Genomic DNA, 24,457 nt, shown 5'->3' with positions numbered 1-24,457 from the left:
GATTCTAAATGCACATGTTAACTTTGGTGGCAAGTGTTAACTGGTCAACAACAACAGCACAACTTGAATTTCGCTTACACAAACATGAAGTGTTTGAATCTCGTCTTATAAATACATAAATACAGTAATTCATTAGTTAATAGTAAATTTTTAATGAAGCTTTAATTTGTGAAAAATTAGTCATTAACTTGTAGAATTGGATATTAAATGGATCACAAAAATTAATTCTGTTATTAGCACTAAATTCCGATAAATTAACTTTTGTCATTACTTTTTATTTTTTTAGTTTTTGGCCCTACATTACTAGTTCTTATATTTCACTCCATGGTTAGGCCCATGTTTCAAACCCGGTTAATTAGGTGAATGGATTTTCCTTAAGGAGTTGGGCTTCCAATATAAATTTCAGTCCAAATCATTCAACCTAACAAAATTAAGCACAAATTTGCAAAGTACAAAAAAAAACAAAAATTTGTATACAACTGAGGCCTAGTTGAGCTGATACATTAGCATGCTTCTTAATATGTCATCCGAATTCGAACCTTAGTAATGGCAAGTGGTGGATAAGAACCCTTAAAAATACTGGTGTGTGAGTGGATAGTTTGTGATGTAATAATGCCTAGGATTGGACCTCCAATCCATCTGAACTAAACTTTCTAAAATTCAGAAAATGAAAGAGAAATAGCATACAAAAAACATTACCATATCAACCAATACTATATACATTATACAATGAGTGCTAATGTTTTCAAGACTAAGAACTAACATAAACTTCCATGTATTAGACTAAAGAGAGCAATCTGCATATCATTGTTTTCAATCCATGAAGGAAGAAGTTAGAAGTTTAGAACCATATTTGACTTGAATGTGTATAGGAACAATTATACCTAAGAAAGGAGTCTAATAATGCAGGACCTATGTACCTGAGTTAACCAAAACTACCACTCCTACTGTCAGAACAAGATTGTGAGAATGGGAGCTTTCTTTTGCGTGATTCAGTAGTTTTTGCTTGCGTTACTCGTGAAATAGGGATATCATAATCATCATCATGGTCGCTGTCACTGATCTCAATGATATTTTGCAATTTGGATCCTCCCTCAGCTGCATCAAAGGTATGGAAATTGAAGAATTCTAGATTGGATAACCGAATGAAATATACATCTATAGTTATTGCAACATTTTTTAGGTAAAATTAATCTCAAGCATTTCATGTAATTGAAAGTCTATGGTATAAGAATAATGCATTCAACAAGTTTGGATAACATATACAATAGGAAACTCTGTGATCTTGCTTGTATAAATTGATCAACTTACTTATCTACTCAACAATGGTAAAGAAAATTTTAACAATAGTATTTTAGAATTTTCTGATACTCACAAATCTCATGTAATTAAGATTTTCCTAATCAAGACAAGAAGTGAACATCAAAGAGAGTAAATTGGAACAATATTCTATTTACATAGCACAAATAATCAACCTTATCCTATTCACATAATTTTGTTTGGTAAACTTGGTAGTTATGAACTTAATACTTGTGGAAGCACCAACCTGATAAACTTCAATAAGCACTATGACAGTTTGATTTCAAAGTAAATTGAATTCTGTATTGAATTTATGCTGTCAATTTGTGTCATATAGTAAAATCACTAGAAGAAATTTCCCCATTCTTTCAAAAGTTATTTAAAATATATATGAAAGGGAACATGTCCTGTTAATGCAGCTTCAAAAATAGTAGTTCAATGTGTTGAGACTAATATATTGCTCTTAAGACTCAATCAAACATAATCATGACCTACACACCTAAAAACCTGACAAAATTATATAATTAAGGCAAAGATCACTATAAAGTAATATTTTCAGAGTACTACCAGTAAAAAAAAATGGACATTACTAATTGATTTAGCCATAAGAGAATTTGAAGTAGAATTTTCAATACCAGCTGCAGCACCATAAGATTGATGAAAATCTTTGTGTTGCAAAGGTAGAGAACCATCATTAACTTCATCATTGAACTCCTTCACTTCTTCTTTGACTTTAAAAGAAAAATCAGGATCATCAGCTTCATTAATATCATGCTCTCCATCAAAAGAAGCATTACTCATCAAAAGCTTTGTACTTTCCTCCAATTTCACAACCCTATCAAGCAATTCCACAAACTTAAAATCAGCCTTCAATTTCTCGTCCACCAACTTCCAATTCTTATCATTCAACTCAGCAATGGTATCCAAATTATTCTTCTTTTCAGCCTCTAACTCAGCCACTTTCTTCCTCAATTCATCAATAGCATTGCCATCAACCTCACATTTCTTCTTCAACTCCAACAACTTAAGATTCTCGCACTCTAACTCTTTGTTCTTCTTCCTCAAATTCTCAATGGTTGCCTTGTCCAACCCACTTTCCTTCACTCCTTTAAACAACGTCTCATAAAGCCCCTGTACCTTCTCACACTGTTGCTCTTTCTTCTTCAATTTATCCTCAGCATCAATCCTTGCTAGACTCTGAAGCTGAAACTTCTCTTCAAGTTGACCAGCCTTGGTTTTAAGTTTTTCCTCTCTTTCTACCAAAACCTCTTCAACTCTGTCATAATCCTCTTTTTGCCACTTAACTCGAAGAATTTGGATGAGCTCAGGAATGCTCATCGTCTCCAACTCCAAGCTTTTGTTACTGGTTGATGAGAGAATGGGGGGTGACCCAGGTTCGGTTTTTGGTTGAATTGACATAACAAGGGCAAAAGATTCGAACTTTGGAGAAAAAGGAAAGTGGGGTTCGAAAAAGTTATTGCCTTTTCGGTATCTGAAGCTGAAAAAATTGGAGCAATGTCACTGTGAACGAGGAACAGAGGAAGATGAAGAGAAGAAGCATGCTTTTCTTCTTTTGTAACAGTGAATAGTGAAATTGTAACCGGTCTGCACTTTGAAACTTGGAAGGGAAGTGTATGAAAATTGATGTTTGATTGTTTGGGAACTCAGAAGACATTTCTGTAATTAAATGCAAGGAGGGTAGAGTTGGAACTACAATGCAAAATGAAGTAGGATAAGAAAATTGAGAAAAATTATATACACTCTAGAATAGTAGATGTCAAAGAAATTTCTTTTCTCTAGGTTAATTTATTATCCTAAAATAATTAAAGGAAAAGAGATAAAAAAATTGAATGAATTGTTGTTAAACAATAAATACTAGATAATAGAATCTCTAAAAAATTGAATGAATTTATATTGTTTAGAATTTAGATTGAAAAAAAAAAATTGGGATGGTCAATGATAAAACTAAAAAAATTTATACTCTTCTGTATAACATATAGTATTTTTTTTCCTCTAGATATGTTCAATATTTGTAACTAACTAAAGATTAGATTAAGCTCCTAATTTAATACGTAGTTACAGAAATATATTATCACTATAATAAAATGAACAAATATTTATACTTATCTATAGTTATCTGGAGAAGTAAATCACAGTATTCTTTTCTACATTTTTTTTCTTATCATTATTTTTAGAGTAAAGTTAGGAATCAAAAGCATATCAGTCAAAACTAGTCAAATATCTTTGAATGAATTCAAAATTTTTACGAGTTAATATATATGGATGTTTTTTCTACTAAGTATTAGAATGTTTCTTTTTCATATTAAATGGATGTTCTTTTATATATTTTTCGAATTTGTGATTGTTAGAAGTGGATAGATTAATGTGAGAAAAAAAAAGAATGTTTTTATAGGTTTTAATTAGGTTTACTTAATCAATTTAAAATTTTTTAAATTTTGAATTTAAAAAATTTAAAATTAATTAATTATTGATATAAATTAATATAGTTTTGTTTAATTTTTGGCTGGTAAGCTTTTAGCCCCAGTTTAGGTAAATAGCTTAAATAAGTTCTTTTGGAAAATGAGCTTAAAGTATAAGGACTTTTATTAATAGTAGCTTATAAATAAGTTATTTTGTGTTTGGATTTTTAACTGTACTTATTTTAAAGTTGTAGCGTTTGGATAAATAACTCAAAAAATACAATTTTTTTGACATAAGAGAATGGATATTAAATTTTTTTAAATTGTTTAGAATCATAATTTAAACCAGTCTCTTTCAAGAATTTTATTTTTAAACTTGCCCAACCAACTTTGTTAAAATGTGTTCCAGGTCTATTTCGAGCCACCATCTCTTCTTTACATATTTTCATGAATATAACAGTATTTCATTCATTCCAATCAGCTTTAAATTTTCTTTCGGACTTGCCACTTTTATGAATTTGTTGGGGAAGAACATAAAAAAAAAAGAAAATTATAAAACTAATTATAAAAATAATAGCAAGTTGTATAAAAATAAAATCACATATAAAAAAATAAAATTAAAATCACATATAAAAAAATAAAATTAAAACTGAGATTTCATAGCATACAAAATATTCAATACAAATTTAATAATAAAAATAGAATGATAAAATGATAAAAAAAAATACCTAGAAGGAATATATGCTGGTTCAGATGGAACAGAAGACGGTGGTGAAGGGTCAATACAATCATTACGTGAAAATGGTGGTGGAAGGCTAATACTTCCAGTAAATGGAACATTGCTTGTGAGGATGATGGTAGAAGGCCAGTGCTTCTAGAAGATGGAACCTTGTGTGAAAATGGTGGGGAGGGCCAAGCAGACAGAAAACATTTTTCCACATAATCAAGAACGAAAGTAAATTTTTTTGTTTTGAAATCAATTTTTTTTTCACAGAAGTGATAAAATGACTTATAAAAAAGAAGAAAGTCATCTATTTCTACTTCTTCCAAAAGTTATGAACTAACTTTTAGGAAACTTTTAGGAAGTTAAAAGCTCTTCTTAAAAATAGTGCCAAAACACACTTATCATAACTTTTCATAATTCAAAAGTCAAAAAAAAAGTAACTTTTGTGCGTTCCCAAACGGGCTCTTAGTTCCTTATACTTTTCCTTATTTTTATATATCTTTTAATTAGGCAAAATTCATACCAACCTATAAATCGAAATAACAACTCTTTTTTCCACAACATATTTTAGAATAACAAAACAATTATCATGCAAACAATCAAAATATGAAACATTCTTCAATTATGTTCATCTAAAACACTTCAAATATTGAAAACTGTTCCCAAAATAGCAAACATTTTATATTTGACCTGGTTAAACTCAACATAAGTCTACCAAAATATTACAATCAAAACCCATGCAATACCATATATTTAAACACAAACAAAAAATATATTCTTTCACATAGAAGTATAGAACAAACATCAAGCAACTGCCACATCTTCACTTTCGCTCTCTTGATCCTCATCATCATCAACCAGCTGACCATTAATGACCACCTTGCATGGATCCATGACAGCAAAGTCCAATGTCGGCGCAATAAACCTCGCCTGCTCCACAGCTCTATCAAACCCCAAGATAAACATATCAAATCCATGATTCTTCTTGTCGGTCTCCAAAGTCTTCTTCTCCATCGTCATCTCCATCACTTTTGTCTGCAAATCAACTTTATCTTCATCTAATTTCTTCTCCTTTTCCTCTAATAGTAACATCTTCTCCATCAAACCTTTCATTTTTTCATCTTTTAATTCTATCTGTTCTAAAGCAACCCGGAGTTTCTTCTCTTTTTCTAGATTCTCCTGCATAAGTTTTTCCATACTTTTCTTGTCAAAAGTAGCACTTGCATGTTTCAATTCTTGAGTTCGACCAATAGATAACAATCGACCTCCAATAACCTACAAAAAAAAAAATCAATTGCCTTTATAGTCTCATTAAAATAACATAATAAATAATTTAATACATTATAAACAAAATTTACCTGTAAGTATTGAGCTATACCAATATCATCCACATCATGAACTAATTTTACATCAGTAGAACATTGTCCATACTCATCAGCCATTAACATAAAAGGAAAGTGCTCACTCCACATGGATAAAGGATCATTATTTCTCTTGTACCCATGAAGTTCTTTTTATTTTTGATAAATTTTTCTATCTCTCCCAAACCAATCTTTTTTCCCGCAACTTTAAAGTTGATCAGATCTACAATTTTATCATTCAACTCAGTAATGGTATCCAAATTATTCTTCTTTTCAGCCTCTAACTCAGCCACTTTCTTCCTTAATTCATCGACAGCATTGCCATCAACTTCACATTTGTTCTTCAACTCCAACAACTTACTATTCTCGCACTCTAACTCCTTGTTCTTCTTCCTCAAATTCTCAATGGTTTTCTTGTCCAACCCACTTTCCTTCACTTCCTTAAACAACGTCTCATAAAGCCCTTGTACCTTCTCAGCATCAATTGCAGCTAGACTCTGAACCTGAAACTTCTCTTCAAGTTGACCAACCTTGGTTTTAAGTTTTTCCTCTCTTGCTACCAAAACCTTTTCAACTCTGTCATAATCCTCCTTTTGCCACTTAACTCGAAGAATTTGAATGAGCTCAGGAATGCTCATCGTCTCCAAGCAGAGAATGGGGGGTGACCCAGGTTCGGTTTTTGGTTGAATTGACATGATAAGGGCAAAAGATTCGAACTTTGAAAAAAATGGGAAGTGGGGTTCGAAAAAGTTATTGCCTTTTCTTTGTCTGGAGCTAAAAAAATGGGAGAAATGTCACTGTGAATGAGGAACAGAGGAAGATGAAGAGAAGAAGCATGCTTTTCTTCTTTTGTAAGAGTGAATACTGAATAGTGAAGTTGTTACCGTTTGCACTTTGAAACTTGGAAGGGCAGTGTATGAAAATTAATGTTTTGATTTTTTGGGAATTCAGAAGACATTTCTGTAATTAAATGCAAGGAGGGTAGAGTTGGAACTACAATGCAAAATGAAGTAGCATAAGAAAATTGAGAAATAATTAAAGGAAAAGAGATTAAAAAAAAATGAATAAATTGTTGTTAAACAATAGATGATAGAATCTCTGAAAAAGTTGAATGAGTTTCTATTGTTTAGAATTTAGATTGAAAAAAAATAATAAAAAATGGGGTGGTCAATGATAATACTAACAAAATTTATATTAAATATCTTTTTTTTCTCTAGATATGTTCAATATTTGTAACTAATTAAAGATTAGATTAAGCTCCTAACATAATACAAAGTTATACTCTAGTAAAATTTTTCCATTCAAAACTTTTATTCCTTAACTTGAGAACTTGTGCTAATAAAATTACATTTTATTCTGCTAATATATATATATATATATACTAGTGAAGATCATGGGAGGAATTTGGTGCTTGTTGGTGACTGGTGAGTCATAAGTGATAGGAATCAAATCCAAATCCTATTTTCTTACAGATAAGCCAAAGGATTCAGCCATGTCAAGTTCTTCAGGTTTGTTCCCATTAGGCACCACCTTCCAATCAAAATGGAAAAGCAAACATGCAAGCGTGAATTCAACATTAACAGCCCCAAATGTGATCCCTTTTCAAATCCTTCTTCCACCACTAAATGCTATAAACTTGTATTCTGAATCTTTATAATCATCTGATGAGTTATCATCATCATCAATGAAAATGAAAATACTAAAAAACGAATGATCTTAAGGGAACTCTATTACATGCAAGGTTTCATATTCAAAAGAATACTAATCAATGATTGCTTTGACAAAACTGTAAAGGCTTGAAGAAAAAGAATCATACGAGTGTCATGACATCAGTTTAATTTTTGCATGATTTTTGAACTGAAACATACTAACCAAAATGATTGCTTTGACAACACTGTCAGATAAGGGATATTGGAGATCATTCTGCTTTTGAAGCCTTAAAATAATATCAACAAGATCTTCCCCTCCTCCACCACCAACTGTAATTTTGTCCCTATGATCTGTCATAATGTTCTCAAGTATCCTATCCACTTCTCGGTGAAGCTTGTCATTTTTTTCCTGAACTCGGTAAGAACCTCAAGAACTCCAATGGAAGGATACAGATCAACAACAGAGAACTCTGAAACTGCCTCCATGACATCCTTCATGAATTCTATATACACTTCTTGATATCACGAGTGTTCATCAGAGCTTTGGCCGTGTCAGCTGAAGATACCACCATGCAGGAAAGCTCACCAAGCTAAATATGCATAAGAGGAGCATATTGCTTTGCCAATCTTGCTAGGGAGTGATGAGGCAGAGATCCAAGATTGTAAATGTTACCTATGAGAGGTAGTTTTCTTGGTCCTGGTGGCAATTTTGAGTTTGATGAGTTCTTAGCCTTTGATGTCCAAAAGATGGTGAATAACATAAACAAGATGAAGAAAGGGAGGATCATGGAAATGGAAACCTGAAGCTCCAGCCCCATGCTAGTGATGATGATTATCAGAAGATGCAAAAGATTAGATGAAGAGTGGTTTTGTGTGGTACTCACACTCTATCTAATAACATGGTATGTATCAACTTGGTACGCCAAACAAATCAAATAATACATCTCTGATAAGTAAAAATTTAGTGGCAGAATGTGGACGACGAGAATCAGTTCAGGCTGCAACAACCACGGAAGCGAGGCGAGGGAGAGATGGAGGCTCGGCGCTGTGAGCGCGAGCACTCACCAGTAAGCACAGTTGCAGGAAGAGAGGCAAGACGCGAGCAGTGGAGCACACCAGGCGTTTGGCTTCTGTGATGGCGTAGGACGACGACCCGCTACACGGCTGCAGGAAGCACTGCTCGAGCACTCACCGGCGGGCGCGTGAGATGCGTGCGGCGGAGCACACAGCACAGACGGAAGAGAAATGCGAGAGGCGACTCGCGAGCATACGATGCGGATGATCCTATTAGAGGCACGGCGACGGCGGCGAGCGTGCGGTGGCGGTGAACTGAGGTGAGCTGCCAGCGCCGTGCCTCTGTGTGGTGTGCCGTTTTCGAAATTGAGAATGAGAGAGCTGGGTTTCTTCTTTTGTTTTTTTAACGTCAAACCAGTCGTTTAATTTTTAAACCGGTTCGTATTTCTCAAACCTAATAGTTCACCGGCTTTTGCAAAACCCAAACGAGTTAAACCGGATTCACCGGATTTGTTTTTTATCCGATTTCTCAGACCAAACATCTGGACCGGTCCGATTTTTTCAATTATAGCGATATATCTATATATAATAATCTCTAACATAATTCATTTAAATTTAGCTAATTTTTTCATTCAAAACGTTTTTAATAATCTCCTAACATATTTTTATGAAGTTTTTTTATGTATTTTTATTTAAAACTTGTCACCTTAATTAAACAATACATTTTTAAGTACAGCATAAAAGTGTCTCAAATGTTATTTATCAAAATTCTTAGTTGGTAATTAGTATCCATGCAAAGATAAATTACCAAACATCTTTTTAACTACTTACTAATTATTATTATTCAAGTGGCAAATGATGATGTGAAATGGGAACCACAAATAAATCATTTTTCCTTCTCATAGTAATGCCAAAATCTTCTATCATGTCCAAATTCTCATGACTAACTCCAAAGGGAAGATCCCAATCAAAATAGTATAGCAATTGTGCAAGTGGAAGTTCAATGTTTGGTAGAGCAAATAACATGCCAGGACACATTCTCTTTCCTGCACCAAATGGGATGAATTCAAAATGGGATCCTTTGTAGTCAATTTCACTATCCAAGAACCTCTCAGGATAGAATTTCTCTGCTTCATTCCAATACTTGGGATCTCTTCCAATTGCCCATGAATTCACAAGCACTTGGGTTCCTGCTGGTATTGTGTATCCATTGATCTCACAAGTTTCTCGACATTCTCTTGGAAGTAAAGCACCACCTGGAGGATGTAGTCTCATACTTTCTTTAATAATTGCTTTTAGAAATTGAAGTTCCCCAAGATCATTCTCGTCCACATAACCTATTTTTTGCACAAACATAATACAAAAAATAAATCATTAAAAATACATCCGAATAATTTTATCACATTTTACGCTATAAAATAATTTGATAGTATTTTTGTTGATAACAAAATTCGAAAATATTTTTGTTAACACAAAGATCATTCAAATGGATTTTTTTGTAATTTATCCTAATATAAATATTACATAAATATTTAAAGAATAATATTATATAAAAAAAAAGAAAAGATAAAAAAATTCTTCTTATACCATCAACAATGTATAAAAAATATAAAAAAAATTATGTAAATATTATTTTTTAGGAGTTTTCTACCTCCTACCACAATAGATAGAAAAAGTAAAAATAGAATATTTATGTACAACCTTTGTTACCGAAAACTTCTCTAACTTCTGCTTGTGCCTTTTTTAGCACTCTTGGATTTTTTAGCATCTCTGAAAAAACCCATTCCATAGTTGAAGATGATGTCTCACTCCCAGCAAGTAGCATGTCCTGCAATAATAATAGAGTAACAACAATTAAGAGAAAATAAAGCACTATACGCTTATTCTTATAGATTCACATCACCTCCCATATATTAATCATGAAGTGCCAAGATCATAAGTGTAGAATAATAAAACCTTAGTAATATCTAACCTAAGCATAATATACCGAATAAAAAATATTATATATACACAAAATTAACTATTTATATTTAATATATATTATTTTATATATTTTTATTTTAAGTAGATTTTTTAATAATGACATATTCACGTAAAAATCACATTCTAAACAATAAATAGATAAATTGATATATTTAACTAAATATATTTAAACGAATTATAATTTACAATATAAGTTTTAAAGTGAAAATTTAGGACAGTCAAATTCAGATAAAATTAATAATTAAAAACCTTTAAATAATTTAAATTATTTAACTAATAACTCCCACTTACAATTTTATTGAGTTAAATGGTACCTGAATTTTCACTATCATTATTATTGAAGTATCCATCTATATACTGATTTGGACATTTAATTTGGCCATAAATCGTACCTGAAGAAGAGCTTTAACATTGTTTCTTGAGAATTGAAATTCAGGGGTGCCGTTATCTGCTTCGAGGCTCAAAAGAAAAGAGAGAAGAGTACCATCTGCATTAATAGTCTTGGATTTTGCTGCAGCGATTATATCATCAAGAATTCTATCACTTGTTCTATGCATATCCTCCAATTCACGCATGGCTCCGTTAATCCTATGCAGCCACTTTTGGGAAGGGAAGATGTTACTAACATTGAAATTCTCATTCGTTCTCAAAATTCTCTTCATGTAAGAAATAAACGCTTCCTGGTCACTGCTTTTTGAACCCAACGTCGCCTTCGCAGTAATGCTATACGTCAAATTGAGAAGCGTATCGCTAAGGTTGATAACAGAACCGATGTTTCTAGAAACAAATCTTACTAATCTAGAAACTTCTTCGTTTCTTATGGATTGAAACGATCGCACGCGCTTTGCGCTGAGCAATTCTTGCGTGCAAATTCTTCTTATGCGCTTCCAGTAGTCTGCATAGGGTGAAAGCGTGAAGGTGATGTAACCGTAAGTTACAACTTCGGCGGCGACGATTTGAGGCCGTTGAGCGAAGGCGGTGTCATGAGTTTTCAAGATCTGTTTCGAGATCTCCGGGGAGGAAATAACGATGACTGATGTCTCTCCGAGCTGAATATGCATCAAGGAGCCATGTTTCTTGGACAACTCTGTTAGGCGGCGGTGTGGAAGACCACCGAGGAGATGGTGTAAGCTGCCGAAAATTGGAAGCTTCCATGGCCCTGGTGGAAGATTCTTTGAGGAGGCTTTGCGGTTAGTTTTGATGAGTCTCTTTCTCAATTTTAGGATCAAAGATATTGAAATGATGATGATAAGACTTAGCACCATGGGAGATGATGAGAAACGAAACTCCATGGCAGAATACAATAATTTTCGAATTCTGTAAATAAAAAAAATTAAAACAAAATCTTAAATTCTAAAAATAAAACAAAATATTATATTTTAAATTTAAATAATATTGGATATAATATGATTAATTAAAATAATTTAATTACATTCACTATACTTACTCTCTTAATTCATGTTTGCCCTTGAAGCTTCTTACAACTGAGTACCGATTCAAGCTCACACCACCCACCCTCCCCACTAACAACACACATATATACAGAAGATGATAAAGGGTCCGTTTGGAGACTCGGCGAGTAACTTTTTTTTAACTTGACTTATAAAAAGTGGTAGTATTAATATTTGATGCAATTTTCAAAACCAAATTGTAATTTTCTAAAAAGCTATTTTGGAGCTTATAAAGAAGTTAAAAAAAATGACTTCTCTCATAATACTTTTATTTTTTATTACATTTCTATAAAATAAGTATTTGTAGAGTTAAAAATCCAAACACAAAATAACTTATTTATAAGTTACTTTTAACAGAATCATTTAATATTTAAGTTATTTTATCAAAAAAACTTAATTAAATTAATTATTCAAACTGGAACAAAATGATTAGCAATTAGCGTCCTTTCTTTTCTTCTTTTTTTTTTAAATTAATTTCCTATAATAAAATATTTTCGGCCAATCCTTTTATTTAATGACAATACAACGCTCTTTCGTCATCTAATAATTATTATATTTCAAAAATCTTGTCCTAAATTTGTTGATCAAAACAACAGTTTTGGAATAAATCTAACAGTTGTTTTTTTATATTTACTATTTTTATTATTTTAATTTTTTAAATCTAAAATTTATTAAATTAATTTTTGATGTTTAACTTTAGATATTATATTAATCTTTAAATTCTTTTTCATGCTGTACTCGTTTTATTTTGTCACTTAAACAATAAAAAAAATAAGAAAACAAATACAAATTTATATAATATACAAATTATTTTATCTTATTTTATTTTTTAAAATATTATTATTTTTACTTTATTTAAACTCTAAAATGACGTTTAATCCGTATCTAGTATAATTAGTCATAATTAGCATTTCGTTCGTTAACTTATGTACAAAAAACAATCTAAAAACTAATATAATGTCTAAAATTAAATAAATAAATATAAAAAATTAGTATAATAAATTTTAAATATAAAAAATTAAAATAATAAAATTTGTGAATCTCAAAAATACTATTTAGTCAATTTATACATATCTAATCAACATCAATAAATAAGAGAGTTTAAACTAATTGAGGATACCTTCTCTGTTATTGAGAAAACAGAAATGCAACATATTTTTATCCCAGCATAAAAAATGACTCAAATTTTATTTCAAACCACTATCACCACTCCACCGTATATCTGTTCTACTTTATATGAGAGGTCTTTGGATCTATAATCCTGGAACATACTACAAAGAACAACTATCATTTTAAAAATAATTATTCAACTAAAAATAATAAACAAAATCATCTAAATATCTATTAAATTAAACATCCAATATATCTATTATTTATATTATTTAATATTTTTATTATCTATCTATCCTTTTTCTAATTATATTAGCTTAGGTGATGTCAAATCCCAACTAAATTTATCCATTGCAAGTCAAAAATCACAGTTGTACATAGCTCACCTTTGGTTAGTTTGTTATTCTTAGGGAAGGCTCTTTATTGCCAACAAATATATTTATTGTCATCAAAAGTTTTTTTTCGAACAGATAAAATAGATAGCTATCATTCATGAATAGAACTCATAATATTAAAAAAGGCCAAATTATAGATATGAGGAGATGCTTTTTACATTTATATTGAATTTGGATAGATAAGAACTAATTGAGCCAATTTATATGCTACTTTATTACCAAATTTCTTGACATAAAAAAACAAAATTGATCTAAAAAAGTTAGAATAATGAAAACAATCAACAATAAAATTATTAAAACAATTTTTATCATATTTGCTGTTCTTTATAGCACTGATCACCTGAATATTATTATTTTCTAAAATTATTTCAAAAAAGCAACATTTATGAATTAGTTTAAGACCTATTATACACGCATACACTTCAATTTCAGAAGGTAGGAGTGACAATTTCATGTTCCACGGTGACCGCTACAGCAATTTTTTCACACTAATCTTGAATAACTGCTCTTATCATAATTGATCCTTCTCCTCCTTTACTTGTATCGATATTAATTTTTTATAGATTGGATGGTAGACATTCCCAATTCTCAACACTTAAAGTTTCAAGAAATAGTTGGTGAGTGAAATTGAACTCTAAGTTCTAGTCTATCCAGATTTTTTAAAAATTTTTATTGGCTTTTAACATCTTTTGTACTATCTCTTGAGGAGTTCTCTACTTATCTTCGAATACTACTTCATTTCAGGTTTTTTCAGAGGACAGCTAAGTTATAGCAAAAGAGACTTTAATTTACATGGTTGAGTTCAGTGATGGATCATCTGATTCAGTACAAGAGAGAATTGGCACGGATAAAAAATGTCACCACTAGGGAGTTGCAGAACCAGAACGCACGGACAAAACCACACTCCAGAATAAAAAATTTATTAATATTTAATAACCACTAACGTCCCAAAAAGTAAACTGCTTTTATACGTATATCATACGCATCTTTTTATATGTATATACTTGATATGATACAATAAAATAAAAATAATTATAGTTTAGTAATTAAAGAGTATATAGTTAGAGAATATAATCTGAAAATATCAGATTTAATTTTTTATTTTAATTTAAATTTTAATTTTTAAGACTAACAAACACACAAACTAAACCAAATCAGTAGTTTTGCATTTCAATTCAGTCTAATTTAATAATACTGGTAATATATAGGATCAGAAGACATTATTGTCATTTTAATAAGCAAAATTATATATATCATATTCTCATGTAAATTAATTTTTATTGATTTAATAGTTCAATTAATTACGATCATATATCTATAATAAAGACTATTATATTTTACACTAACTTTTTTTAAAATTTAATATTAATAAGATTGTAATCTATTAGTTTATTTTCGTAGGTGTTCATACCCTGGCCCAATACAAAGGCCCAGGTCCAACTAAAAGGCCTAATCCAAAGGATTAGAGCCCAGCTAAGTACCGGCCTTCACATAAGAAGTCGGTATCAACCACGACTTGGTCAGAAGAGGTCGGATGCGAGATTAGCTGGCAGATAAACACTCATTCAAATGAGTAACCGCCCCTAAAATCTCTCTAACCGCCTCATAAAGCCATATCTTAACCTCCCCAAGATAATAGGGACGGTTACCACCCTAAAGATATGGCACTACACCAACGGTGGTTATTGGCTCGCCTCTATAAATACCCTGACACTCCTTCATTGGCGCCGTTGTCGGGGACCCGAGAGATCACTCAAACGATGGCGGATAGATCCCACGAAGAAGGCCATGTGGATACAGATTCTGAACAAGAGAATCTAGACATGGGCAATGGCAATGAGGACAATGATCAACACAGAGAGGGCACCTCCGGAGTAAAGAACCCGAAGGTAAATTCCTCAGATGGGCGTGAATCAGAAAAAGGCGCACCACCTCACGTAACTGAACTGATGGGATTGGTTCATAGCCGCCTGGAGCAATTGGAACAAGAGCGGGAGAGGCAAAGGGAAACCGAAAGGTACCTCAAAGAGGAGATGGAACGGCGAAAAGAGTTGGAAAGAAAACTCTTGCAGCTAGAATCCTCCCTCAAGAACTCCCGCGATGAAGGGGAAGATCGACTCCCGGGCGGAGAAGATCCCTTCAGCGAGGACATAATGAGGACAAAAGTTCCAGGGAACTTCAAAAGCCCTGATATGGACCTCTATGATGGAACCACAGATTCCAAGCACCATCTCAGCAACTTTAAAAGTCGGATGTATCTAGCCGATGCCTCCGACGCTACGAGATGCAAGGCTTTCCCGACCACTTTATCAAAAGCAGCGATGAAGTGGTTCGATAGCCTCCCCCCGAGATCCATCACCAGTTTTGAAGACCTCTCAAGGAAATTCTTGATGAGGTTCTCAATCCAAAAAGACAAGGTTAAACATGCCCCGAGCCTCCTGGGAATAAAACAGGAGGTCGGAGAGTCTTTACGAGCCTATATGGAAAGATTCAATAAGGCATGTTTAGAGATCCAAGACCTGCCCACAGAGGCAGTAATAATGGGGTTAGTCAATGGACTTAGAGAAGGCCCCTTCTCACAGTCCATATCTAAAAGACACCCCGTTTCTCTAAGTGATGTACAAGAAAGGGCTGAAAAGTACATCAACATGGAAGAGAATGCAAAGCTAAGAGACCCGAGTTCACGATCTGGGCCTACTTCCTCCTCTAGGGAGAGGGAAAAGGAAGTCAGGAAGAAGGAAGAACCCGGTCTCGAAAGGCCCAGAAAATATCACTCTTATACTCCTCTAAAGACTTCTATAGTGGATGTATACAGAGAGATTTGCAACACTGAAAGGCTGCCACCCCCAAGACCTATTAAAAATAAAAAAGGGGGAAGTCGCGGCGAATATTGCGAGTACCATAAGATATATGGTCACTCCACCAACGACTGCTACGACCTCAAAAATGTGATAGAAAAGCTGGCTAGAGAAGGTCGGCTTGATAGATATCTCATGGAGAGGTCGGACGCCCATGGAAAGAGAAAGCGAGATGACATGGATAGGAGAGATCCGCCACCACAGACCCCTGAGAGGCACATCCACATGATCTCAGGAGGGTTTGCGGGAGGTGGAGTCACCAAATCTTCTCGCAAAAGACATCTCAAAAGAGTCTATCAGGTCGGGGATGAGACACCCGACCTCCCCACTATATCATTCACAAAAGAGGATGGGCAAGGGATAATCCCCGGGCATGACGACCCCGTGGTGATAACCATGATCCTAGCCAACGCCCATCTCCACAGAACCCTAGTAGACCAAGGAAGCTCGGCGGACATCCTTTTCAAGCCCGCCTTCGACAAGCTAGGGTTGGATGAAAAGGAGTTGAGAGCTTACCCCGACACCTTATATGGGTTAGGGGATACGCCAATAAAGCCACTGGGATTTTTACCCCTTCACACCACCTTTGGAAAAGGGGAAAAATCGAGAACTCTAAGCATAGACTTCATAGTCATCGATGAAGGGTCAGCCTATAATGCCCTAATTGGCAGAACTACCCTTAATCGACTCGGAGCAGTGGTATCAACTCCTCACCTTTGCATGAAATTCCCGACTCCAGGAGGAATAGCAACGGTGAGGGGGGATCAAAAATTGGCAAGGAAGTGCTACAACGAAAGCCTGAATCTGAGAGGAAAGGGCAAAGAAGTCCACACCATAGAATTAGGTGGTTCAAGGACCAGAGAAGAGCTACGACCCCAACCGGGAGGAAAAACCGAGGAGATACAAATCGGTGAGGAGGAAGGAAAAAGCACTTACATAGGAGCCAACCTAGGGGAAACCCTGAAACAAAGGTTGGGTGAACTCCTAAGAGCTAATTCCGACCTCTTCGCCTGGAAGGCCTCCGACATGCCCGGGATTGATCCCGAGCTCATGTCTCACAGGCTCTCGGTTTACCCAGGATCCCGACCTGTACAGCAAAGAAGACGCAAGCTCGGCCCAGAAAGGGCCTCCATAGTAGAAGAGCAAGTACAGGCGCTCCTGGAAGCCGGCTTTATCAGAGAGGTCAAATACCCAACATGGCTAGCCAATGTAGTGCTAGTCAAAAAACAAAATGGTAAATGGAGAATGTGCGTCGACTATACCGACCTGAATAAGGCATGTCCTAAGGACCCTTATCCCCTACCGAGTATTGATACCCTGGTAGACTCCAGCTCGGGGTACCAATACTTATCATTCATGGATGCCTACTCGGGATACAATCAAATCCCGATGCATGAACCCGACCAGGAAATCCCGATGCACGAACCCGACCGGGAGAAAACATCGTTCATCACACCGAAAGCCAACTACTGCTACGTGGTCATGCCATTCGGGTTGAAGAATGCAGGAGCCACGTATCATAGGCTGATGAACAAAGTGTTTTCCCCCCATCTAGGGAGCCTAATGGAGGTATACGTCGACGACATGTTAGTAAAAACCAAGCAAGAAGTCGACCTCTTAACCGACCTCTCACAAGTCTTCGACACTATAAGGTTGCATGGGATGAGACTAAATCCCGCAAAATGCGCCTTCGCAGTAGAGGCAGGAAAATTTCTAGGGTTCATGCTAACACAAAGAGGGATTGAGGCCAATCCCGACAAATGCAGAGCCATCCTAGAAATGAAAAGTCCGACTTGTTTGAGAGAGGTTCAACAGCTCAATGGCCGACTTGCAGCCCTCTCCAGATTTTTGGCAGGATCGGCACTAAAATCCCTTCCATTATTCTCCCTATTAAGGAAGGGGTGCCAGTTTGAGTGGACTCCGGAATGTGAGGAGGCGTTCCAAGAGTTCAAAAACTTCTTAAGCCAACCTCCTATCTTAACCCGACCAGAACCGGGAAAAGACCTCGTCCTATACCTATCCGTCGCAAACAGGGCTGTCGCATCAGCCCTGATTAGAGAAGACGAGGTCGGGCAACACCCGGTCTATTTCACCAGTAAGGTTCTACAAGGTCCGGAGCTAAGGTACCACAAACTAGAGAAGTTTGCTTACTCCTTAGTGATAGCCTCAAGAAGGCTACGACCTTACTTCCAGGCTCACACAATAAGAGTCCGTACGAACCAGCCCATGAAGCAAATCCTTCAAAAGACGGATGGCCCATGAAGCAAATCCTCCAAAAGACGGATGTTGCAGAGAGAATGGTTCAATGGGCGATAGAGCTCTCCGAGTTCGATTTGAGATACGAAACTCGGACTGCAATTAAAGCCCAGTGCCTCGCCGACTTCATTGCAGAATGCGCAGGTGAACAAGAGGAAAAACCGACTACATGGGAACTCTATGTAGACGGATCCTCCAACAAAACAGGGAGCGGCGCAGGCATAATATTGGTAGATGGAAAAGGAACCCAGATAGAGGTTTCCTTAAAATTCGACTTTCCGGCTTCAAACAATCAGGCAGAATATGAAGCCTTGATTGCAGGACTAAAGTTAGCAGAAGAAGTTGGCGCCACAAAGGTGATGATCTACAGCGACTCACAAGTGGTGACTTCCCAAATAAATGGGGAATATCAGGCAAAGGACCCCAATATGAAGAAATACTTGGAAAAAACCTTGGAACACCTAGGGCACTTTGCGGAAACCGAGGTCAAGCACATAACTCGGGATCTAAATAGCAGAGCCGACGCCCTATCCAAGTTAGCAAGTACCAAACCCGGAGGGAACAACAGAAGCCTGATTCAAGAAACCCTCCAAGCGCCCTCGGTATCAAAAGCAGAAGATGAACGAGAGGTACTTGAGGTAGTCGGCCTGAACCTCGGATGGATGAATCCCTTAGTCGAATACCTCAAATTCGACATCCTCCCCAAAGAGGAGAAGGAAGCTAAAAAGATCCGGAGGGAGGCACAACATTATACATTGGTGAGAAATGTCCTTTACAGAAGAGGGATATCAACGCCATTGCTAAAGTGCGTACCGACCTCAAGAACCCCCGAGGTGTTGGAGGAAGTACACAGTGGGATCTGCGGAAACCATCTCGGAGCAAGGTCGCTGGCCAGAAAAGTGATCCGAGCAGGATTCTATTGGCCGACCTTGCAGAAAGATGCCACAGACTTTGTGAAAAAATGTCAGCCATGCCAGATGCATGCAAATTTCCACGTGGCTCCGCCAGAAGAGCTCATTAGTATAACTTCCCCCTGGCCTTTCGCAAAATGGGGAATGGATCTGTTAGGTCCTTTTCCCCAAGCACCAGGGCAAGTTAAATACTTAATCGTGGGAATAGATTACTTCACAAAGTGGATAGAAGCAGAACCATTAGCCACTATCACCGCTCAAAGAAGTCGCAGGTTCCTCTACAAGAACATCATCACAAGGTATGGGATACCTTATTCCATCACCACAGATAATGGAACCCAATTCACCGACGCCACCTTCAGAAGCCTGGTAGCCAGCATGAAAATCAAACATCAATTCACCTCGGTAGAACACCCACAAGCTAATGGGCAAGCCGAGGCAGCTAACAAGGTCATACTGGCAGGTTTAAAGAAAAGATTACAGGAAGCAAAGGGAACTTGGGCTGAAGAGCTCCCCCAAGTGTTGTGGGCTTATAGGACAACCCCCCAATCCGCCACAGGAGAAACACCCTTCCGACTAGTATACGGCGTAGAAGCCATGATTCCTGTAGAAATCAGTGAGCAAAGCCCAAGGGTAATTCTCCATGATGAAGTCGGAAATGTACAGGGGCACAAAGAGGAGCTCGACTTGCTCCCCGAAGTCCGAGAGAACGCCCAAATAAGAGAAGCGGCATTAAAACAAAGGATGACTACCAGATACAACAAGAAAGTCATTCGAAGAACATTCGCCGTAGACGACTTGGTCCTAATCAGAAACGACATTGGGGTCAACAAGTCAGGAGATGGAAAGCTCGCCGCAAATTGGAAAGGGCCATACAAGATCAAAGAAGTGTTAGGGAAAGGTTATTATAAAGTAACCGACCTGGATGGCACTGAGTTACCAAGGTCGTGGCATGCTTGTAATATGAAAAGGTACTACAGTTAAAAGTAAACTCTACTCCCTGATGTACTCTTTTCCCAGCTTCATGATTTTTTCCCAAAAAAGGGTTTTTTCTGGAGAGGGGTTTTTAACGAGGCATCACAGTAGAGGCTAAGGGAATATATGCTGTCAAGACCCTTAGTAGCAAAAGGTACCTTCCCGATTAATAAAGATCTTTTTTCATTACTATGTTTCTCTTAAATATCCTCCTCTATTTTTATAAGTCTTTCCACGAAACGCGCCGACTTAAGCTCGACAAAGCGTGAAAATCCCATGAACCGACCTAACATGGTCGTCAGGATGAAATGACGAGGTACAAGTCGGTGTAAAGAGGTTATACAAGTTGATCGTATTAAACTCGGAAACTATCCGACTCTTAAGTCGAAGGGAAATCCGAGTAACGCAAACTCGAAAGAACTCCGAGTACAAGAAAACCGAGTTCCGAGTAGATGAAAAACGCATCACAAAAATAACCTAAGTCACGAAACTCACTAAAGCAAAGTTGAGTATAAAGGATAACAAAAGAGATATGAAAACCTGAAAAGTTTAAAGTTTGCATACAAACCTTTGCACGAAAAAGGCTCGAAAAAATAATGCAAGCTAAACAAAAGGTTTTTCCGAAAAGATCAAAACAGAAAAGCATGTACACGCGCCAAGTAACTTAAACCCTTATCCAAAAAAAGGGGGGGCACCTACTTCGATTAGAAAACCCTTATCCAAAAAGGGCATTTATTTTTTTTAAAACCCTTATCCAAAAAGGGCAACGAACGGAATATTTTGTTTACGGCCTTAAAAGGCCAAAAATTGTTCACAACCACCAGCGAATAAATAAGAGTTTAAAAAAAGGGGGGACCCACAGGCCGGGCCCCCATATAGCCACAAAAATAAAAGAAGTCATTTCTTGGACGGAGTAGAGGAATCACCACCACCAGGAGGAACACCACCAGGACCGGGAGGAGGAGCCAAAGAGGAAGTCGGAGCAAGGGTCGAAGAACTCGGAGCGTCTTTAGAGTGAGGAGGAGACTATGTAATCCTCTGCCCCCGAGTCTTTAGGTCTGACTCGGAAAGGACCTCGGGTTGAGGAGGATCAACAATGGCGCCGTCAATCACCACTTTGTCAGGATGTAATGGAGAAAGATCCAAGTCGGGGGCAATAACCCTGACCTGCTCAAGGAAAATTCTCCAAGACTCCTCGGCGCCATCCGCGATAGAGTCCTCCAAGTCGGCATAAGCATTCCGAGAGTTCAACAGATCCTTCTTCACCTCCACCATATCTTTAAATAGGCTTTGGTAACTCTCCTGGGCTGCCTTCCTTAGATTTACCTCCATGGTACATTGGGCTCGCAGCTGGTTCTCCCTCTCCCGGAGGACGTCTCTCTCCTTCCTCAACTTATCCCTCTCCTCCTTCAACTCCTCTTGATGCTTTTCAAACAAAAGAAGCCTCTCCTCCAGCTCCGCAACCTTTGAGGTAGTCCCCAAGGAGCTGAGGGGAGTCTTCTCGAAGATATCCAAAAGTTTGCCACAAACTCCCGCCGCCCTAAAACTCTCCTCGACCAGAGTGGTGAGGTGGTTTCGAACAGAAGCATCATCCATACTTATATAAGGATAGATGTTCTTTCGGACGAATGCAAGAGCATCCGCCTTAACACCACCTTCCCAAGAAGGGCCAGACTCTGAAGTCTTGTGCTTCTTCTTCTCCGGCTCGGAGAGCAATTGGGCAGAAGGGAGTGGTCGAGCCAAACTTGAGGAGGAAGAGATGATAATAGGTTGAGAGGGAGTACCGACATTTCTAGGAGGAGGAGGAGGAGGAGGAGGAGAGACGACCGCCTTGCCACCCCCGGACCTAGTCCGGGACTTGGCCTTAGCTTCCTGGACCCTTTGGTAAGCCTCCTGAGCATTCTTTTTTGCCATATCTACAAAAGACACAATTAAGTCACAAGTCGGTAAAAACAAGTCGGCAAAAAACAAGTCGGTGAAATACAACTCGGAAATAGGAAATGCATGCGCTACCTATGCAAGATTGAACAAAAGTCGACGTCCCCTGAAGGATTTTTCTCGTATCTAAGTATGGGGCCTTCCCCCATGCTTCTCGGAAAAATCCCACAATGGCCGCCTCCACCTCGTCTAGGTCATCTAGACCAATCTTTTCACAAGGGGTGGCCGGCAGCCAGTAAAGGGGAAAACGAGGGGAGGAATGCTCATCCAGAAAAATTCAAGAAATAGTTGGTGAGTGAAATTGAACTCTAAGTTCTAGTCTATCCAGATTTTTTAAAAATTTTTATTGGCTTTTAACATCTTTTGTACTATCTCTTGAGGAGTTCTCTACTTATCTTCGAATACTACTTCATTTCAGGTTTTTTCAGAGGACAGCTAAGTTATAGCAAAAGAGACTTTAATTTACATGGTTGAGTTCAGTGATGGATCATCTGATTCAGTACAAGAGAGAATTGGCACGGATAAAAAATGTCACCACTAGGGAGTTGCAGAACCAGAACGCACGGACAAAACCACACTCCAGAATAAAAAATTTATTAATATTTAATAACCACTAACGTCCCAAAAAGTAAACTGCTTTTATACGTATATCATACGCATCTTTTTATATGTATATACTTGATATGATACAATAAAATAAAAATAATTATAGTTTAGTAATTAAAGAGTATATAGTTAGAGAATATAATCTGAAAATATCAGATTTAATTTTTTATTTTAATTTAAATTTTAATTTTTAAGACTAACAAACACACAAACTAAACCAAATCAGTAGTTTTGCATTTCAATTCAGTCTAATTTAATAATACTGGTAATATATAGGATCAGAAGACATTATTGTCATTTTAATAAGCAAAATTATATATATCATATTCTCATGTAAATTAATTTTTATTGATTTAATAGTTCAATTAATTACGATCATATATCTATAATAAAGACTATTATATTTTACACTAACTTTTTTTAAAATTTAATATTAATAAGATTGTAATCTATTAGTTTATTTTCGTAGGTGTTCATACCCTGGCCCAATACAAAGGCCCAGGTCCAACTAAAAGGCCTAATCCAAAGGATTAGAGCCCAGCTAAGTACCGGCCTTCACATAAGAAGTCGGTATCAACCACGACTTGGTCAGAAGAGGTCGGATGCGAGATTAGCTGGCAGATAAACACTCATTCAAATGAGTAACCGCCCCTAAAATCTCTCTAACCGTCTCATAAAGCCATATCTTAACCTCCCCAAGATAATAGGGACGGTTACCACCCTAAAGATATGGCACTACACCAACGGTGGTTATTGGCTCGCCTCTATAAATACCCTGACACTCCTTCAGGTATCTCTAAGTCCAATACTCTCTAAGACCTGCTTACACTCTTGCTAACTTAGGCATCGGAGTGTCCTTGCAGGTACCACCCCCCATTCCCTCTCGAGCACAAGTCGGACGGAGCCTCCCGAGTTGCGGACCTTTCCGGAGTTCTCCTCCCTCACACACTTGGGCCGCCAAACGCTATCCGTATTATTAATCTCCGGTTACCCACCGTAACAGTAGGTATATTTTAAACTTTTCACAGTATCAAGTTCTTACTAATTAATAAAAAATATGTCAAATAACACTGAATTTAATATTAAATTTCATAAACATAAACTTCGGTGTATAAATTTCTAATCCAAGAATAAATTTGTAAAACACATTACTCTAATAAAAATATAATTATTCAAAACTTGCACTGTTGTCATTTAATAGTAATAACTTATACATGACAAAAATTGATTACAAACTATTTGATTGTTTAATATGTTTTCTTAAGTATATTTGACAAAATATCTAATAAGTCATAATGATATTTTTATGTGAAGATATTTTTACAAGAGTATCTCTTTTTAACTAAGAAATTTAAAAATGGTGGAAACTCAAATGCAATCGATTTGATGTGAAGTTGATAATTGAAAGTCGTTAGATGATTTGATTGATTTGACTAAATTTTTATCTAACAATTTGATTAATTTGACTAAATTTTTATCTAACAACTATCAGCTATTAACTTCACGT

General features: G+C 36.3%; 3 protein-coding genes across 4 annotated transcripts; all 3 read right to left on the bottom strand.

Annotated features, from left to right (window-relative positions):
• Positions 1-679: 679 nt before the first annotated feature.
• Positions 680-2,988, bottom strand: LOC107496241 (uncharacterized). The gene is made up of 2 exons (XM_016117459.3): positions 1,935-2,988; positions 680-1,098 (listed from the first exon to the last, which is right to left on the bottom strand). Exons 1-2 carry the CDS (start codon positions 2,716-2,718, stop codon positions 926-928), a joined length of 957 nt encoding a protein of 318 aa, XP_015972945.1. The 5' UTR covers positions 2,719-2,988; the 3' UTR covers positions 680-925.
• Positions 2,989-5,111: 2,123 nt separating this feature from the next.
• LOC107496030 (uncharacterized) lies at positions 5,112-8,847 on the bottom strand. 2 transcript variants are annotated; one of them, XM_016117234.3, is made up of 3 exons: positions 7,677-8,847; positions 5,802-6,578; positions 5,112-5,718 (listed from the first exon to the last, which is right to left on the bottom strand). In XM_016117234.3, exons 2-3 carry the CDS (start codon positions 5,913-5,915, stop codon positions 5,248-5,250), a joined length of 585 nt encoding a protein of 194 aa, XP_015972720.1. In that variant the 5' UTR covers positions 5,916-6,578; positions 7,677-8,847; the 3' UTR covers positions 5,112-5,247. The 2 variants fall into 2 exon arrangements, with proteins under 2 accessions (XP_015972720.1, XP_052107738.1); XM_052251778.1 differs by lacking the exon at positions 5,802-6,578.
• Positions 8,848-9,220: 373 nt separating this feature from the next.
• On the bottom strand, positions 9,221-11,946 carry LOC107496235 (desmethyl-deoxy-podophyllotoxin synthase-like). The gene is made up of 4 exons (XM_016117452.3): positions 11,898-11,946; positions 10,843-11,767; positions 10,169-10,295; positions 9,221-9,804 (listed from the first exon to the last, which is right to left on the bottom strand). Exons 2-4 carry the CDS (start codon positions 11,740-11,742, stop codon positions 9,308-9,310), a joined length of 1,524 nt encoding a protein of 507 aa, XP_015972938.1. The 5' UTR covers positions 11,743-11,767; positions 11,898-11,946; the 3' UTR covers positions 9,221-9,307.
• Positions 11,947-24,457: the final 12,511 nt, after the last annotated feature.

This window comes from Arachis duranensis, chromosome 7 (assembly GCF_000817695.3).
Source record: "Arachis duranensis cultivar V14167 chromosome 7, aradu.V14167.gnm2.J7QH, whole genome shotgun sequence".
Lineage (NCBI taxonomy): Eukaryota > Viridiplantae > Streptophyta > Magnoliopsida > Fabales > Fabaceae > Arachis > Arachis duranensis.
The sequence above is the reverse complement of the archived record's forward strand: the minus strand, read 5'-3'. Positions and strand labels throughout refer to the sequence as shown.

What these genes read in the sequence shown, in the direction of transcription:
- LOC107496030 (XM_052251778.1), bottom strand. Translation starts at nt 7,811, where the DNA reads ATGACAGATCATAGGGACAAAATTACAGTTGGTGGTGGAGGAGGGGAA. An exon ending in TTGTCAAAGCAATCATTTTG is followed by an intron (nt 5,719 to 7,676) that starts GTTAGTATGTTT and finishes TTTTTTTTGTAG; the next exon opens with GTTATTGGAGGTCGATTGTT.
- LOC107496241 (XM_016117459.3), bottom strand. Translation starts at nt 2,718, where the DNA reads ATGTCAATTCAACCAAAAACCGAACCTGGGTCACCCCCCATTCTCTCA. An exon ending in ATCTTATGGTGCTGCAGCTG is followed by an intron (nt 1,099 to 1,934) that starts GTATTGAAAATT and finishes CCTTTGATGCAG; the next exon opens with CTGAGGGAGGATCCAAATTG.
- LOC107496235 (XM_016117452.3), bottom strand. Translation starts at nt 11,742, where the DNA reads ATGGAGTTTCGTTTCTCATCATCTCCCATGGTGCTAAGTCTTATCATC. An exon ending in ATGTTAAAGCTCTTCTTCAG is followed by an intron (nt 10,296 to 10,842) that starts GTACGATTTATG and finishes TTATTATTGCAG; the next exon opens with GACATGCTACTTGCTGGGAG. An exon ending in AGAAGTTTTCGGTAACAAAG is followed by an intron (nt 9,805 to 10,168) that starts GTTGTACATAAA and finishes TGCAAAAAATAG; the next exon opens with GTTATGTGGACGAGAATGAT.